This window comes from Haplochromis burtoni, unplaced genomic scaffold, assembly GCF_018398535.1.
Source record: "Haplochromis burtoni strain Fernald_Lab_line unplaced genomic scaffold, NCSU_Asbu1 Contig_331, whole genome shotgun sequence".
NCBI classification, from domain to species: Eukaryota; Metazoa; Chordata; class Actinopteri; order Cichliformes; family Cichlidae; genus Haplochromis; species Haplochromis burtoni.
The window spans coordinates 623422-640707 of record NW_024582692.1 but is presented as its reverse complement, the minus strand read 5'-3'; the positions used below and the strand labels follow the sequence as shown (position 1 = coordinate 640707).

Below are 17286 nucleotides of genomic sequence, written 5' to 3'. Positions count from 1 at the left end.
AATATGGAAATTATGTGTGAAGAGCCAGGTGAAGACAGAGGAAGGAAAGAGGGAGTGGCGAATGAAAATAAAGAGCGAGAGCGAGAGAGAGAGGGAGAGATTTATGTATAGTTAAACCTGCAGCTATTCATAAATGGGACCCTTGGCAGAACAAACTCAAACCAAACAATCCACAACTAACCCTATCCCTGAGAATAGGAAACAATCCTGTCCCACACACACACACACAAACTGCATGCAAATACACATTCACACAAAACCATCCATTAGATCCAAGACAAACAGTTTAACTCGAGTTCAGTTCCTCAGTATAGGATTTTGTAGATGAGATAAACCACAAAATATTCTGGAATACCCTCATGAGGCTCCCCCCGCCCTTCCTTAAGTCTTTTATTTAAAGTAGCTTCAGCAGTGAGGAGGTCTTTTTTTCTCAAAACCTCAGCTGAGTCAATTTTTACTTCCTTCCTGCTGGATTTACAAATAAACTATCATTTTCTTTCAATAGCATAGCTAAGATTGGCAGCAATGCTAAGTATAAGTAAGTCTGCCTGATAGCTCCGGTACTATTTTGGTGCAAAATTCCAAAAAGAAAACAGTAAATATCTTCTGAAAAAAGCCAAGCAGGTGAAAACACTTAGGGTAAAGTAATGTGCTCAAACCTTGCCCAGTTTTCAAAATTATCTGTGGCTTTATGTGGAAAAGGAGCTATTACAATGTTCAAACTTAGACCACCCAGTGTTTAACAACCACATACACCCACACACACATATATACACTTTCATGCAACTGTGGCTCCGCCTGTATGTTCCATGTGTAAAAGAAAGCGAGAACCTGGAGCACCTAAAAGTGCATAGACAGATTATAGATGAATATAAGCCTGTGTGAGAAAATGTCAAACCCTTACATGGTGGAGTGAACTGAGGCAGAAGGTGAAAGACATCATAAGATCTAGAAAAATGCAGGCATGCTCACACACACACACAGGGTGTTTGTGTCCATACATGGGCAGATTTACACCGGAGGGCTGGTGTGCATCAACTCTCTCCTTTCATGATTGTTCTGCTCCAACATATTCAGTTGTGTTTGTGTGGGAGCCTTGTCTTTAGTTGGACGTCTTTAAAATAAGGGTTGGTGACGGTGAAGAATCTCTCTGCCCATAATAATAATCTTTCCTAACACACGTGCGTGAAGCTGTGGAAGAAATAAGCACCTTCTGCCTGTTTAAAGAGCGGGATTTCCACTGAATACAGCAGCCTCGAGCACTCGATAAATCGCCTAAGAGACAGCAGAGTCCAGATGTATCGCCGTGGCAATGGACAGACACCATACAACCAAAACATTCCAATATGCTTTGAATTTTAGGTTTTGGAATGTGCGTGAAAGTGCATTTGGGAAAGACATATGAGAAGACTGAGAGAAACACCTGCCCCCACCCTAACACTGACTCTTTCCTCCCACCACTTTCAGGCAGCAGCCATGGTTAATGTGCACAGAAAAGTTGAGCTCACATGCATTCTCCGCTTTTCCCCCCCTGCCAGTCAGTTAGATGACATCCAATCTTTGAACCTGAATTTATTTACATTCTTTATGGTTCAACCAGGTCGTTAAATTGGGTCAGTGTGGTCCTCCATTTGGATGTAACCCATCTGGAGTGTGACTATCTGTAACTCCATACTGACATAACAGTGAAGTGACTAGTGAGAAGAGCAGCAGATGTTACATCAGCAGCTGGATCTAATGGAGCACTGAAGATGGCAAAGAAGTGAAAAGCCAGTAAAGTAATAATCAAAAAGGCCTACATGTATATTCTGGAATGGCAAAATTAAGACACAGAGGAGACAAACCAAAGAGGGATCAAGCACAGCTCAGGGTCAGCCCCTTGTGTGATGTACCTGTGTTGTAGGCTAAAGCCGATACAGGACTCTTTTGGGGAAGCATGCTCTTCATTCTGCTGGCTTCCTCAGGATGGTTGAACCGGAACAAATAGGATTTTCCCAGACACAAAGAATAACCTGAAAGGGAAAACACAAACACACGTCTCAAATTACTGAGACAAATGATGCAAAATCTGCAGGTAACCAGGTAACATGTGAAGCTAGTGTGATACAGAATACACAATTACAACATCCACATTACAGCGCATATGTGAAGAGGTAAGTCTTAAGTAGATTCATGTGAGCCTGGGTGTTTATTCACAGCTAGACACACTTGCGCACGCGCAGCAGACGACTGTGTTTGCCCTGGCCATCAATTAGCCTGAGAGGGCCGGGTATTAAACAAGATCTCAGGGTCACAACCTCTGTAATACACACAGGCAGCCACAGCTGTCCAAATACTTGAGATGGCAACAGAGAGGAAGAGCGGCGCTGACACAGATACAGGAGGTCTTGTGTGGGAAAAACAGAGAAAAAGGATAAAAGAATAAAAACACTGAACTGACGCACTTTTTGAGCCAAGGAGGAAAGAAATGCTGAGGGCCAGCTTTCTTAAATCAACAGGTCAATGCGGGTCTTTCTTCTACTTCCATTGTCGAAAAGCCCTGTTACAGTAAAACCCCCATAACGTTATGTGTAAGAGGCTAAAAAAGCACCTCCTTAATAGCTCCATTTCAGTTACATCAGATTCTTTGGACCTGAAGTCAGACGTAACCACTGAGGCAAGAGGAGGGGGGTGTGGAAAAAGGCTGAATGGAAAAAATCCAGATTGTTTTCATCCTCTCTTTTTCTCTCGTTCTCATTTCATTTTTTGTTGCCTTTTCTTTCTCACACTTATGTCAAGTCTCATAAACATCTCAGGCAGAAAAGCTGTGTTAATACCCGAATTGAGCATTACAGTTGAAATGAAAGAGGTCGAGCCAGTCTAGATATTACCTTAGAGCATTTCAAAAGCAGTCCCCCCCCCCTCAATACACCCAGTTCTCAGCATAGTGGGGAGATCCGATTGCAGCTGTGATGTGAAGTGGGCAACACAGACACACACACACCCAAAAACTGTGTAATAAATGTTTAGTCTGCACAGCTGGACTGTGAAGCTCTCAAATCCATACTTATATAAACATGAGCTTGCAGGTTTGGCCACAACCTGTGAGGAAGTGGGATCATGACCGATAAAAGATGTAGGGCCTCCGTGAAGAAACCGAGAGCAACACACACACACAGACAAACGTCACTGTGTCAGCGAGTATGAGTAAGAGCTAATAATAAGCGCTTCTCCTTGCCAGACGTGAGTAAAGGTGTAAATCTTCAAAACGTCTATCTATCTGTGTGTGTTGGAACATGCCTTGTAACAGGGTCTGCCTAATGAATCCCAGTACCTCTCAGTATTTAGCGTAACGGCAAACACAGACATGGGCTCACAAACAAACACACACACACAGCAGTCAGCGCTTGTAAAAATCTAATTTCCTACCCTCAATAGCCACTTTTAAAGTGTATGGTAACGTGTGACGTCTTGATTTGTTAACAAGCCCCGACCCTCCTGTCTTTCTAATTTCCTCTCATGTCCTTAGCTAGCAAGTAACTCTTAATTATTCTCTCCTCATTTCGACCCCCAGCATAAACAAATAGCTATGAAGATACGAGTCTACGCAACAAGGGCAAACAAACTCCATGTGAAAAAAAATTAACATCTAAATTTATCTGTGATACAAGTCTGCTGTCTTTAATAACTTCGGTGGGGGGGTGCACTATCGACAGAGACACCATCCACAACAAAAACTGCTCTAATCTCATTCACGTGTTCACTTGCTTACCAGCAAATTAAGTTTGCCCCCCCCTTCCCCCCAATGCATGCACTCTTCCCCGCGCACACACATATGAGCAGACCCTTTCCAACAACAACAAAAGCTGAAATTAGCCTGTATATACATTTATGGGATAATTTAAAGTTTGCAATCTACAAAGTCAGACCTCAGAGTCTTTGAGGACGCAGATGGAGCCTGAGCTGTACGCCTGGAGCCAATTTCTGTCCCCATGTAGATCTGCGCTCTCTCGCCACAATGTTATGGGAGGAGAAACTTAAATCTGCTTCTCTGTTTGGTTAACATCAGAGGCGGAATTGCCAATTTGAGACCATTAGGCTACAAGGAAAAATAAACCAATTTCAAAGGTGCAAACACATGCCCGGGTGAAACCCAGCTACTTGATCAGGTGTGACATCCATGGCAATCATACCCAACAATGGTGATGCAAGGTCAACTACAACTATCCCCAAATTTGAAAGATATTAGACAAATGCTATCTTGGTTATGATCCCTAGAATATGCACGGTGTTGACATTAAATCTCAGGCTGAATGTATTCACTCATGAAATGAATACACACACAAACAGGTCCCAGTGGGAGAGGAAATTGTCCTCAAAACCACAAATTAACCCTCTCCCAGGCACAAGGGCATAGTGGTAACACCATGAAAAGACAGACTGGTGTTTCTCAGGAGAGTCAGAGCAGATTAGTCATTCCGTCTCTCACATGCTCACACTCACAGGCCTAATGTGTCTCCTCACAAACTCAGGATTGCCTTCTGTCTGCTCTATCTCAAATCTTATTAACAAATAATCAACTTCCCTCAAGCAAAGAATGCAGACCTGTGAATAACCTCTTAACAGCCCTCTAATTAACTGTATTTCTCACCAAGTATTTAAAGAAAAGAATAAAGCGAACAAAAAAAGATACATTTCATCCATTTTATGGTGTAAAACTGGAAAAAGCAAAATCCAAATGTTCTGGGGGTGGGCAGGCAGAAAGATTTGTGAGGATAATAACATCCGTGACAAAGAGGGAGGTTTTATTTTCAGGTGTCAGGTATCCTGACCACTGAGTCTGCCTTTCTATCCATGAGCTACATTACATCTGCACTGGCGCATGCACGTGAACTCACCAGCTAACTTATAACCACGAGACAGGCACACAAAGTTCATTTATATTAAAAAGATGCAGACAAGAAGCTGTGATGGAACACTGCCAGAATCTGGCTAAAAATAAGAAAACGAACCACCAAGTGAGCAACACGGGTGAATCACACCTCTAACCTGCTGTAATAATGATGCACGTGATTTACTGACCCGTGCAATAATTACAGTGTTTCGCCATTTCCAGCAAGCAACAAGCAAAGATCAGCACATCAGGTAACAGTTCAGTAACAGTATTGACCTTTAGACTAAAAAAATCAAATTGAATTGAATCATTTTAACCAATCAGAAGGACTTTTTACCTTTATATCAAGCTGCTGAGCAAATGCTGTTTACCCTGGCTGGCACAAGTGCTCACTAGTGTGCTTTCTGTAAATAAGCCAGTACACAAATCGATTGATAACTTTAACGCCGGGATCACTGGTCATTCAGAGCATGCTGCATATGCTTCAGAGTAAAGAGGTATTTCCCTTAGCACATACATAAACAAACAGATGCCCAAGCAGTATGATGATATTATAAGTGAAAGTGGAATATAAGCTATGAATTGCGTTTCTCATCCTCACATTAAATAGGCTAGATATACAGAGAAACAGCCTACGTCATAGTTTAAAGCTCGACGTGTGTTTTTCATTCTAAAATATTTCCCAACTCTTACAACAGTTTCTGAAACATTGTGTAACACAAAGTGCTTCAGATGGATAAAGTTCAGTAAAGCAGAGGTTTGCTAACACAAAGGCTGAGTAAATTACAACGTTACTTTACTTCTAAAGCAAATAAAATCCGTTACAAACCTTTTCGAGCTATTTGTTTCCCTTCAGCGTCTTATCATGACAAGAACTACAAAAACTTCTCCCTCACGGGCAAAACAGATACAGATTATATATCAGCACCACTGTCCGCCTCTGTGCTGCCTCCCTCCTCCGTGATGTTCCGCCTCCTCTTGACTCAGTGTGGAAGAAAGTTGGTTCACTGATTTACCATCCACGAGAACCCGGGACTGTACCAAATGTCGGTAAAAAAGGGGGAGGAGGATAAGGACAGGTCAATAAATAACCACAGGGAATAAGTTATAACACGGTAAATATAACGAGTGATGGTTTCTTACACCGAAGTGACACTGTAAAGAGCAAACTGATGAGTGCACGTGACTAAAGACCAGCTAAATGTAACAGCATTACCCGCCACGACCCCTGTGTGTAGTCGGTTAGTTCAAAGACAATTCGGCAATGAGGTCTTTAGTAGACACCCCCCTCCACCCCCACCTCTAAAGCTTTCTTTGTCTACCTACCTCTTCAACAGCTCTTTGCTATGAAAATCACTCCGCTGGTTTATCCTTAAAGCAGGTATAGTGTGTAGAGTCGGACTTACTGAGTCTAAAATGAAGAAGTGACTGCTTAGACTTCATGATAAAACAGCATAGAAACGGTATGCAGTATGCAAGTGGAAGGTATTGACTGAGAAAGATAACGTCAAAAAGTAAATAAGAAAAAAATAAAATAAGAGGGAGGACTGTGCCTTCCTGTCTGGGTTAAAGGTTGTTCGTCTATTTTGCTTAGATGCTTCATTTGCAAGCATTTCTACCATGACACGAACCCGTGGACAGCTACTTTGCCCTTTATCCTGCGATCATCCTGTGCACACAGTAAAATAAGATAAAACAAGAGAGCAGATATTAGAGCATCCTGTGTTTTGTGCAGCAGCATAGATTTGCATCTGCTCCCTTCCAGTGTAAATGTTGAGAGACTTAGTTTTATGACTACAAATCCACTGAAATGTGAACTGAAAAACGAACAACGTGGAAATCTTGGACAAATGGAAAATAAAAAAACACGGAGCAGATCTAAAGCAGTAATGTTCCAGTTAACAGATCTTATTAATAAACTAACAATGTACTTGTGGAGTTTGTTTGTCAGCGGCTTTCTTCCTCAACAATGATTTCCTTTGTCGTTTCCACCTCTGTTGAATAAACATATTGCTACTCTACAAGTGTCCTCCAGCTGATGTGATTCCAGATCAAGCTCTGAATTCCAAAATACAGAACAGATCATTTCCTAAACACAGCTAATCATCTCCAGACTAGTGTGCATGAGTGTCTGTGTATGTGGTTCGACCAACTCAACCCAGAGCAACTGAGGCCAGTGGATAAAAGATGCTCTCAATCTTTTTCCTTTTTTACTATCGTTTTCCTACGCATACTCTTCTGACTTTTTAACCCTGTCTTGTTTTTTTAGTCTCTTTTCCACACCCCTGCTATTTTGCTGTGCCTGAGCCTTGTGTGTGGACCCACCAAGATGATGTCAATATTTGAGTCAGCCAGGCACAGCGGGAAGTTAAATAGGCCTGTCAATGTTTAACTTAAACCGTCCAGGCCTTTTCCAGGGCACAAGAAAAAGGAGAAAACTGTAAACAGAAAGGACAGACAAGTGAGTGTGCTGCTTGTCATTTTAAGTAGGACAGGGAAAGGTGAAAGAAGGACAAAGCTGTGGAGAAAATGGGAGAGCATACTGTGACTGAATAAATGACGGAGCAATTCAGAGAAGTGAAAAGAATAGAGGGAAGAAAGGCCAGAGATAGACAGATTAAGATACTCGCAGACAAAATATAGACACGTCTACGTAGGCGGGCATGAAGAACAAGATAAGAAGAGAGATCCATTTAACTTTGGGTGACTACACTTTCTTTTTTTCTTTTCTTTTTTTGAGAACATTCTGCAGTCTCCAATAACAATCCAAAGGGTTTGCATGCTCTGCAGTTGCTGGAAGCTGTGACTCATTGTAGGAGCTAGCTGTTCCAAACCACTACGAATTACCCAAAGATACACACACAGACACACACACACAAACATACCGAAATGCATCAATACACTCACATGACTACATGTGTGTAGATGTACATGGACACAAACATATTGCACAACCTGTTGTTTGCATGAAGAAACTTAACTGTGCCCATATGAGTCACAGAGATAGACTGGAATGTGAGTTAACCAATCCAAAAAAGACCCCCCCCCTCCCAGAAAACTAACCACTGTCTCTCTGTTGCACACCAGTTATGAAATACTAAGTATCTACAGTCAGCAATGAAGTCAACTTTCAATTAACTCCAGTACTAATAAGGACCAGTAGATGGCAATATCTCAAAGTGTGTGTATGTGAAAAGGCTTGTATCCTGATGTATGCTGATACCAATGTGCAGTATACAGGCTTTTCCTGAGAGCAGGCTGACCTACACTGTGCGCATGTGTGCGTGTAGAGTTTACCCTGAGTGAGTGGTGTTGGTACAGTGACCTGGACTCCATCAAGACTGCAGAGGTGGCCACAGGGGTCCAGGGTCACCACCCCTCCTGTTGATAATGAGGAGATAGTCAGGGGAAATGAGTAACAGTGAACTACCATTCACTCCAACATTACACTCCGACATGAGATAACTGCCTTAATCATCCTGCTCCTACACGGCATCCTCTGAAAGCATGCAATATCCCCTGTTAATAAAAGGTACTCACTATTCAGATTTACTGTAATTAAACCAAAGCTTCACACAAGAACAAAAACAACAGCGTAATTAATAATCCAGTTCCTCCCTTCTCCTCACAGCTATTCTATAAAAAGCCCAACAGGTATCCAGCTCGATGGCTTTCTCAGTCTTATATTCATTTTGAAACAGTATATTTCTTTTCTTACATTATTAGAATTTTAGGCTTTAGAGGATTGAGAACGTTTATTATTCTTCCGCTGCTGTTTTGTCAGAATAATCTTCTAAAAACAAAATAACAATGATTGCACTTGGGATGGTATTGAGCAGATCTTCTAAATGCCAAATATAATCACAGATTTGATTTCAGTGGATTTTACTTGAAGTAATATTTTAGGATTCAAAAACAAAGATTAAAAGCTTGCTAACGAAAGGAGGAGTTATTTTCCCTTTCCCACGACATGCTGTAAAGATGTAAGCACTCTTGCCAGTGTGGAAAAGACAATAGAGCTGTGTTTATTCTGGGGCCTGCCAAAATTATGACGTCATTTCAGAGAAAGTGAACCAACACAGACCTTCATTGATGATTAGACAATGCTCTGCCTCGATGCCAGGTCCTTGAATGGTAATATCCTGAGGAATTGGAGCATCTTCTGTGCCTATGCGCGTTACCCCTGAAACATAAAGAAACACATTTTTTTGCAATCAGCAGAATATATAAATATAGGGGATAGAATTAGATTTATCATGTCTATATAGGTGGTGTGAGTCATAATTAAAGGGTCTTATATCTAATGCAGTTATCATGCAGACACATTGTGGAGTACAAACTCAGTTTTCCTAAAAGGTCTTATTCACATTCTTAGCATTCTTCAAAGTGTGTGTCAAAGCAGTGGGCAGCGATGATGAAGTGGAAATGTCACAAAGCTGACTCTGACGTCAAGGTCTGCCCTTGTACTGTTTGTAAGTTTATTTCTGCATTAACCCCGACTAAGGGTTAAGTGTCAAATCCATTCATATAAAATGCAGTGTGCACTGTTCTCATTGCAAAGAGAGGACAAGACAAGTAAAAAGACTTCTCTGGCTCACTGGGGTATAATCAGAGCCTTGTGATCTATGCAAGACACATGAAAACTACAAGTTTATGAATGAGAGTTATCACTGTAATGCTTGTAAGGGCAGATATTTGCTGTCTTTTAAAGCTTGTAATATAATGCCTGTCAGTTTGTATTAGTATTCAGTGTCCTGTCTTCGGGCTAATAAATAATAATCACTAGTACAAGTGTGCCTCTCACTTCACTTTGATTTATAATACTACCTGAATGAGTAATGAAGCTGTGAAACCTGTGGCTTGCTGAATTGATTGTGTGTGTGTGTGTGTGTGTGTGTGTGTGTGTGTGTGTGTGTTGTGTTTGTGTGTGTGTGTGTTAGAGGGTGAGAAATTCTAGAAACCTGCGGATAGCTGATAGTAGAGGAAGTATAAATAACTATAATACTCCACCCTTACAGTACAGGAACTAATATAGTGTGTTTTATTAATTGTAGTCAGTTGTTTGTTATGAAAAAAACTGTATACTGGCCTGATATAAATAGCAGTGAACATTCCAAATAAAATCTCTGGATTTAATAAAGCAAGTGCGCTTCCTCTGCTGCATGAAACAGAGTCATGAAACCACGCGATGTGTGTCATTTGTGTTACTGTTGTTTGGGTTGTACTCTGTTGCCAAAGCATTCTCTTCATTTTTTCATGGCTAACTGTGGGTTCAGGCTGTGCCTTAACCAACACATGACAATGAATGAATGTTAATAAGCAACAGTACCCATGGAATTGGATTGAATAACTTGTATAAATATGCACTGGCTCAATGTTTGACACAGTATCACTTTTCCACAGCATCACCCCCCAACTCACTTCTGCAGTAACCACAGAAATGAAGTGACTTGTCCTGGGAAAAGGGCCAATATTTGGGAGAAAAAGAGTGGGAAAAGGTGGGCAAAGGTAGGGCAAAGAGTGCTGACAGGGACTAGAAAGAGAGGGCATATTTCTCCCATAGCGGCTTCTCTTCATTAGCTGTCTGCTAAATTCAGAATCAAATTCAAAATCCTTTCTCTCACAAGCAGGGTCTTGAATAATCACGACCCATCTCATCTTAAAGATCTGAATGTGCCATATTGACCCTCATAACAGAGCATTTTGCTCTCAGACTGCAGGTTTACATGCTGTTCCTAGAAGGGAGGCAGACCCTTCAGCTTTCAAATATAGCGCTTTTCTATTCTCCCAGAGTACTCAAAGCGCTCTATACAACATGCCACATTCACCCAGTCACACAAGCCCTTTCTCTATACTTTGTGCTGTCTAACTACATTCACACTGCAATGGATGCATCGGAGAGCAACTTGGGGTTAGTATCTTGCCCAAGGATACTTGACATGCAGACCGGAAAAAACAGGGCTACAGCAACCCGAACAGGCCCCTCTTCTATGGGACCAGGTCCCAGTTTGGATTAAGGAGACAGATACCCGGTCTACTTTTAAGATTAGGCTTAAAACTTTTCTTTGTAAAGCTTAGCATATAGGCTGGATCAGGTGATCCCAAACCTCTCCTTAGTGCTGCAATAGGTCTAAGCTGCTAGGGGCTTCCCATAATTGTATTCAGTGTTTCTTCTTCACTCACCTTTTTTTAAACTCTCTTTTACTTCTCTAATGTGTGCCTTTCTCTTATTTTTGTATATATTTCTCTTGGTTTGTATATATTTCTTCTTTTTGCTGTTGATTCCTGCTGTCTACTACTTATATTTTATTTATATTTTTTTTCTGGCACAGTTGATGTGGAGCACCCACAATTTTGTTGTACATGTATAATGACAATAAAGGGCTTTCCATTTTATTCTTCTACGTAATCATTAGTCAATATTAATCTCTGGCTGTCTTCCACAGTGTGTCCTTGTGTGTCCTTTGTCCTGTCTCCATGCTCTCATCCTCAACCGGTCATGACGGACAGACAGCCCTCCCTGAACGTGGCTCTGCTGGAGGTTTCTTCCTGTTAAAAGGGATTTTTTCTTTCCCACTGTCCACCACGTGCTTGCTTATAGGGACATCTGATACAAAACACCATGAGATATCTGTTGCTTTGATTCAAAGCTATATAAATAAAATTAAGTTGAATTAACATTTGAAGCTGTGAGGATGTGCTACATTAGGAATGAATGTGAAAAATTGTGGCTACTGACTTAATAACCTGCCCATGCTGAGTTTGTGTATTTACTGTAAATTGTGTCTGGGGTTTTTTGTGTGTGCGTTACCCTCTTTCAGCGGCAGAACAGTAATAGCCACACTCAGTCTCCCACTGCCCAGGCTAACCAGATGAGGAGTTGCTGTCTGGACTTTTAGTCCTTTCCCTGTGTCGATCAGGTCCAGGGGCGGAGACTACAAGCAAGAGTCAGTGCAAAGGTCATTTTAAAAACACACTTTATAGTCATAAGACTAAAATGAATGTGCCATTGTGCAACAGTGTTCATGCTGGATTTGTTCAAAAACCACATAAAACTTGTGAATGTGTGCATATGTGTTTTCCTGCGTCTGTGTGTATTCTGACCTTAGGTTCACCTGGAGAGATCTGATCGGACTCTGGTTGAAACATCATCTCTGATTCCTGTGTACACATTCAGGCAGACACATAAATGTAAACACAAACAATCCAGACATGTAGCAGTGTACACAATTATGACAAAACTTGGGAATGACCTGCATGGAATGACCAAACATAGAAACACTCAAATAAAGAAACCACACAAAAAAAGAAAAGAAAAAAATGAAAAGAAGGGGAAAAAACTGCCCACAGCTTACCCAGCTGCCACGTGAAATGAACTCTGATTCTGAAAATGTTCCAAGTAGAAAATGAGAGGAAAATAGGTTTTTTTTTTTTGCAGTGGGGATAAATGAGAGAAATGTTTCATGAAAGCAGACTTCCCACAAACTGTTAAAGTCTGCCATCACTCTGCTGCAATGAATGTGTCTGGATAAAGAGAGATACAGAGTAACTAATAAGGTAACTGAGTTTCTGTGTGCATGCTATGAGCAGTATACTACTTAAAGTAAATACACAGCAAAGCTCGTGCTTGTGCACGGCCATGGCGGTGACAAAGCAAGTGCACATCATTTACCCAGGTTGCATGACTTTAAATCCTGACCATGACTTGGGTGGATATTCATGGTGGCCAGTGAATAATTCTTCTTAATTTTATGTCACCTGAAATTTTTATTGTCACCAAAAAATGTTAACATGCAAATAAGCATGCTGATGAGAACTATTCAGAATGTGCTCCATTAAAATATAATATATATGTAATTGAAGCTGCAATGTCTTCCTGCACACAAAACCCACTTCTTACCATTTTCTAAGTCCTGTTCAGCATTTATCAAACAGTATGGCACAGTTCAAATTATGTCATAAGCAAGGCATCTCCTAATCTAACAGGCAGATTGAGCTCAGCTATGCTCCCAGGGTGATAAACTTTGTATTTGGGCATATTTCCTCAAGCATCTATCTCACAGCAAAACTGCAGTGACTGTGAGAGTGGTTTAATTTTGACTGTTCTTATTTTGTATGGACTCAATGTTGAAGTCCAAGCATTCCCTAATGGTGGGAATATGTGTGATGCAATGGAAAAAAAACGAGGTAAAGTACAAGAAAAATAAAGGAACGCTATGACAAACTGTGAAGTGGAGATAAAAGAAAACTAAATCAAAAAATGCCCAAAATATGTGAATGTGTATGTTTGAGGAAACACACTCAGATCGTGTGCCAAAAACAGCCCATGGAGTACTCTGTAATTTAACAGAGAAGAAGAAGAAGAAAACAGTCTTGCTACTACTGTATTTGTGTCCACACACACAATCAAAAACACAAACATGCACGCACACACACACACCAGTGGATGACTTAAATGCTTCTCACCATGCAGAGATGATTACAGCATATAAGAAACTATCACAACCACATGTCATTTTCCTGCTCCTGTCATTTCCTTTTCTCCCTTCCTCTTTCAAATCCTAATATGTCATTGCTTTAATGATTTGAGTGATTCCTTCCTTTCTCTCGAGGCCTCTTTTGCATTTAATCTGTTTTCCATACTAGGCGGCCTTCTTGGCTTCTCCTCTTCCTGCCTGTCCTTCTTCTTTCCTCCTGTCTTTTCGCCTTTTCCTCCAATCACCATGAAGGGAAACACAAATCAAAGTCAGCTCTGCACTTCCTCTAATTCAGCGCTAAGTTTCCGCCCTGAGATCACTTCCTTTACTGCTTGGACACCATCATTGCTCACACACACACACACACACACACACACACACACACACACACACACACACACACACACACACACACACACACATACATTCTAGCAGTTCAGCCACCCTTACATCCCCTATCCACACACAAAAATCTACAAGTAAAGTCACACACCAGTTCTTTTTGCAATCGCACCAAGGTATCGGCCCACATTCTACCGATTTTTGTCCTTGCTGTAGACAAAGCAAATACTCAGTGTGTGATGGCAACATCAGCTGAATAAAGGTCACAGAAGCTTGCTGAAAATTAGGCAGAAGTGCATTTCAAAGACCCTTTTATGTATGAAGGCCTCAGTACCTTGCATTCCTACACACGCTCCTTGAAGTCTATTCCCACCTCCTTGACTCTCCCTTGACTTGTTCTTTCAGAAATGGCTCACTCTATCCCATCATTCCTCTTCTTTGTCTTTCTGTGGTTCTTTTTGTTTTCAAAGCCCCCTTCCGCCTTCACCTTCTTTTACCAGGTGAGCTCTGGCTTAGGCGGGTCAAGACATGTCTGTGGCCCTGTTTACTCTAGTTAAAGCAGAGCAGTGAAGTGTGTCAACCCCCATTCTGAGTATCCAGACTCCAGCGCTTTCATCTTCAAGGTGTTTGATTCCAACAGCAGTCACTTTGCTATCAGGGAATTAAGATGTGAAAGCTAAAGTATGGGATTACTGAATGATATACGTATATGTACAGAGACAGAGTCCCGTAAAAACTGAGCATGGAGGATGAAAACTAATGCCGTGCAAAAAAAAAAAAGCATGATGGTTCTTTATCCTTAGTTAAACAATCTTAACCAACATTTCCCAAACTGTTCTCAAACTAAACAAGCACTCAGTGTTTAAGTGTCCTTGTTTGTTTCCTAATTCTTTGTTGCATACATGTCTCTGCTCCTAGATTGTCTTAACAGTACATCACATTTTCACCCATATTTGTATAATGTTTGGTGTCAAGGCAAAGACTTGCTCATTTCAAATATAACTTCAAAAAATAAATGTTTATCATGTTTATCAAACTACAAAAAAAGTCATGTAAGGATGGATATAAAGTTCTCTACTCAGTAATGGGATGTACTATGCTTGAAACCAGATTCAAGCATAGGAGGTCTTCTGCCAGAATCCAATGTGGGAAATACAGAAATACATACCAAGCTGACTCAAAGAAAGTCTAATACAGTAAATGTATAAGTCGAAGATTTCTACACAATGATATGAAACACTGAGAAAATATTGCCCATAGGAAAACATTCCAAGCACACATCCTCCCACTTACTTTTTTAATAAAAATTTTAATCCCAGATTTAAAATAAACCTTCTATTGGAAAGTGACTGAACTGACCTCACAAATGCACAATATAGCGTGCACAAAATGGAAGAAAGGCACAAGCACACACAATTTGTCTTTGATCCCATCTGTAAAACAGCTGAGTCTCCCCGAAATGCTTTGTTTGCCCTGCATCTGGAAACAGAAAAGGAGATGAGAGGGTAGTGTGGGGTAATGAAAAAGAAGATAGCAGTGGAAGGTAGAAGAGAGAGAGGACTCATAAAACCAAGTGGAAAGACCCAGCATTCTCAGACTGTTTCAGCTGGGTCATTTTTATTTTCTCCATCCCATCCTTGCTTTCCTCTGTCAACTTCTTCCTCTTTTTGTATTTGCTTTAAACGGTTTTTGCATTTCCTTCTCTTTCAGTTACTTTCCTCATCACAGCTGCTGTATGTTACTGCAGACAGCATTCTCAAACCCACATTCACAGGAAAGGTCCTGCTCTTAAAAATGTTCCCATGTTAGAACAACTCTTTAGTGCACTAGTTGGAAAAGCTAGTGGACAATATGTCTGTTTGAAAAGGCCAAATCAAATGTTATGGTTTTCATAGTATTGTGAGCATATTGCCATCACGGACTGGCTTGGGCAATTTAGATAGGGAGAACCATAACATTACATTTTTTCTCAGGTCCTCTGGCTCAGTTGATGAATGGCAGTTGGGATATTAAAAAAAAATTATTATTTGCATCTATGAATAAGCAGTTTGGGATAATTCACAGGCTTTTGCTTTCTAGCTGAAAACTTCAAAAATGGTGGGAGAAGTGCGCCATCAGGATGGTTCTTTCATCATTTTAATGCATATATTTGTTTTTGCCATCTTTTTCTTCTGTGGTAGTGTTGGCCTTAAAGATAGGCAGCTTGTGATGACTACAATCTGTGGTACAAACGTGACCAAAAGGTGGAGCTGAGGGTGGTCTCAGTCTTACACAACTGAACATCAGCTATGTTGTATTTGTCTAAAAATGCTTTCAGTGCTTTGCCTAGTTATATTTCTCTCTTCTGTCTTTCTCCATCCCCTCCCCTTAAATTCCAGCATGACCCTCTCCTCCTCCCACCTGACAAAGCCAGCATTGTATCACAGATGCTATTTAATATGGAGTCCCTCTCTCAGTGTCCTTCATATGGGGCAATTCAGGGTTATCGTCCTCCCTTGTCCTTGGTAAACAGTATGTTTGCAGTAATGTCTTCAATAACATTTTAAATCAGATTAAAATGTCCCTCATGCATTCATATATACATGGCTTTTCAAAATACTGTATGCTTAATAATGTGCATCCCTTGTCCTTGGTTTGCATTGCTGTTGTGTGTTTGCATTTGTTTTGGTTAAAACCGCTGAAAGCCGATTAAAACGTGTCTGTGAGCCGCTTGTTAAACAGCACAAATATCTGTCACGCTCAAACTCTCTCACATCCCTACTGGCAGTTTTGCAGTCTTTTAGCAAAGTGCTAGATGACAGGAAAAAAAGTCCATTGTTTTTGCAGCTGACTCAAAGCTGGAGGAAATGTAAGTTGAATTTCTAGTGAGGGTGTGTGTGTCTGTGGAAAAGCCCAGATTACTTTAACTGCCACATGCAGGGGATCAACTCATGTTTGGTTTCCACAGGGCCGGATATGACAGCGAGACAAGGGGAGACAGTGAGCTAGTGGACGGGTTTACTAAAGCACACATATCTTCTTGTATGGTGAAATGAGCTGTGACTGCTGGAAAAGGAAAGAAAAGAGGAGATGGAGTTCGAGATAACAAAAGAAACAAACTATGTGTGTGTGTCTGTGTGTGTGCTTGTGTATTCGGGTATGGGGGGGCAGGTAGACAAAGATTAAAATGCAGACTAAAGAATTCAGATATGAGGAAAAAAGATTAATGGTGAAAAATCCCCAAGTTCCACCAGTGGCCTCCAAACATAATATGAGCCTATACAGCACATATAATGCAAGCAGTTACCTTCATAAATCAGCATTACATACAGTTTCCAAAAATCTTTGTTTTTCTTAAGCTATTGGCCACTTCTATGCTCTCCACACTGACTTCTGCTTTTCCTTTTTCCACCTGGCAGATACCCAGTGAAATAAAAAGCAATCATATAAAATATGTTTTCAGCGTTACGGTTGGCAACAGTATGTCAGAAGAATTGTATCCACCAGTTTTTTTGCATCACGATAGATAGATAGATAGATAGATAGATAGATAGATAGATAGATAGATAGATAGATAGATAGATAGATAGATAGATAGATAGATAGATAGATAGA

At 40.7% G+C, this 17286-nt stretch overlaps 1 protein-coding gene across 8 annotated transcripts in view; it reads right to left on the bottom strand.

The window, feature by feature from the left end:
- Positions 1 to 17286, bottom strand: part of phldb2b (pleckstrin homology-like domain, family B, member 2b) — a 49840-nt gene that overhangs the window by 31677 nt on the left and 877 nt on the right. For 6 of the 8 annotated variants that reach the window (XR_006055414.1, XM_014340111.2, XM_042228543.1 and 3 more), the window contains exons 2-6: positions 11978 to 12034; positions 11685 to 11808; positions 8958 to 9056; positions 8171 to 8254; positions 1893 to 2012 (exon numbers count right to left, since the gene is read on the bottom strand). Coding sequence is in view for 7 of the 8 variants with exons in the window: in XM_014340111.2 (XP_014195597.1) it covers positions 1893 to 2012; positions 8171 to 8254; positions 8958 to 9056; positions 11685 to 11808; positions 11978 to 12034 (484 nt within the window). In the remaining variant the exon portion in view is untranslated. Of the gene's footprint in view, positions 1 to 1892; positions 2013 to 5702; positions 7916 to 8170; positions 8255 to 8957; positions 9057 to 11684; positions 11809 to 11977; positions 12035 to 13339; positions 13690 to 17286 lie in introns of those variants that run through there. The other 2 variants (XM_042228542.1, XM_042228546.1) reach the window with 2 other exon arrangements.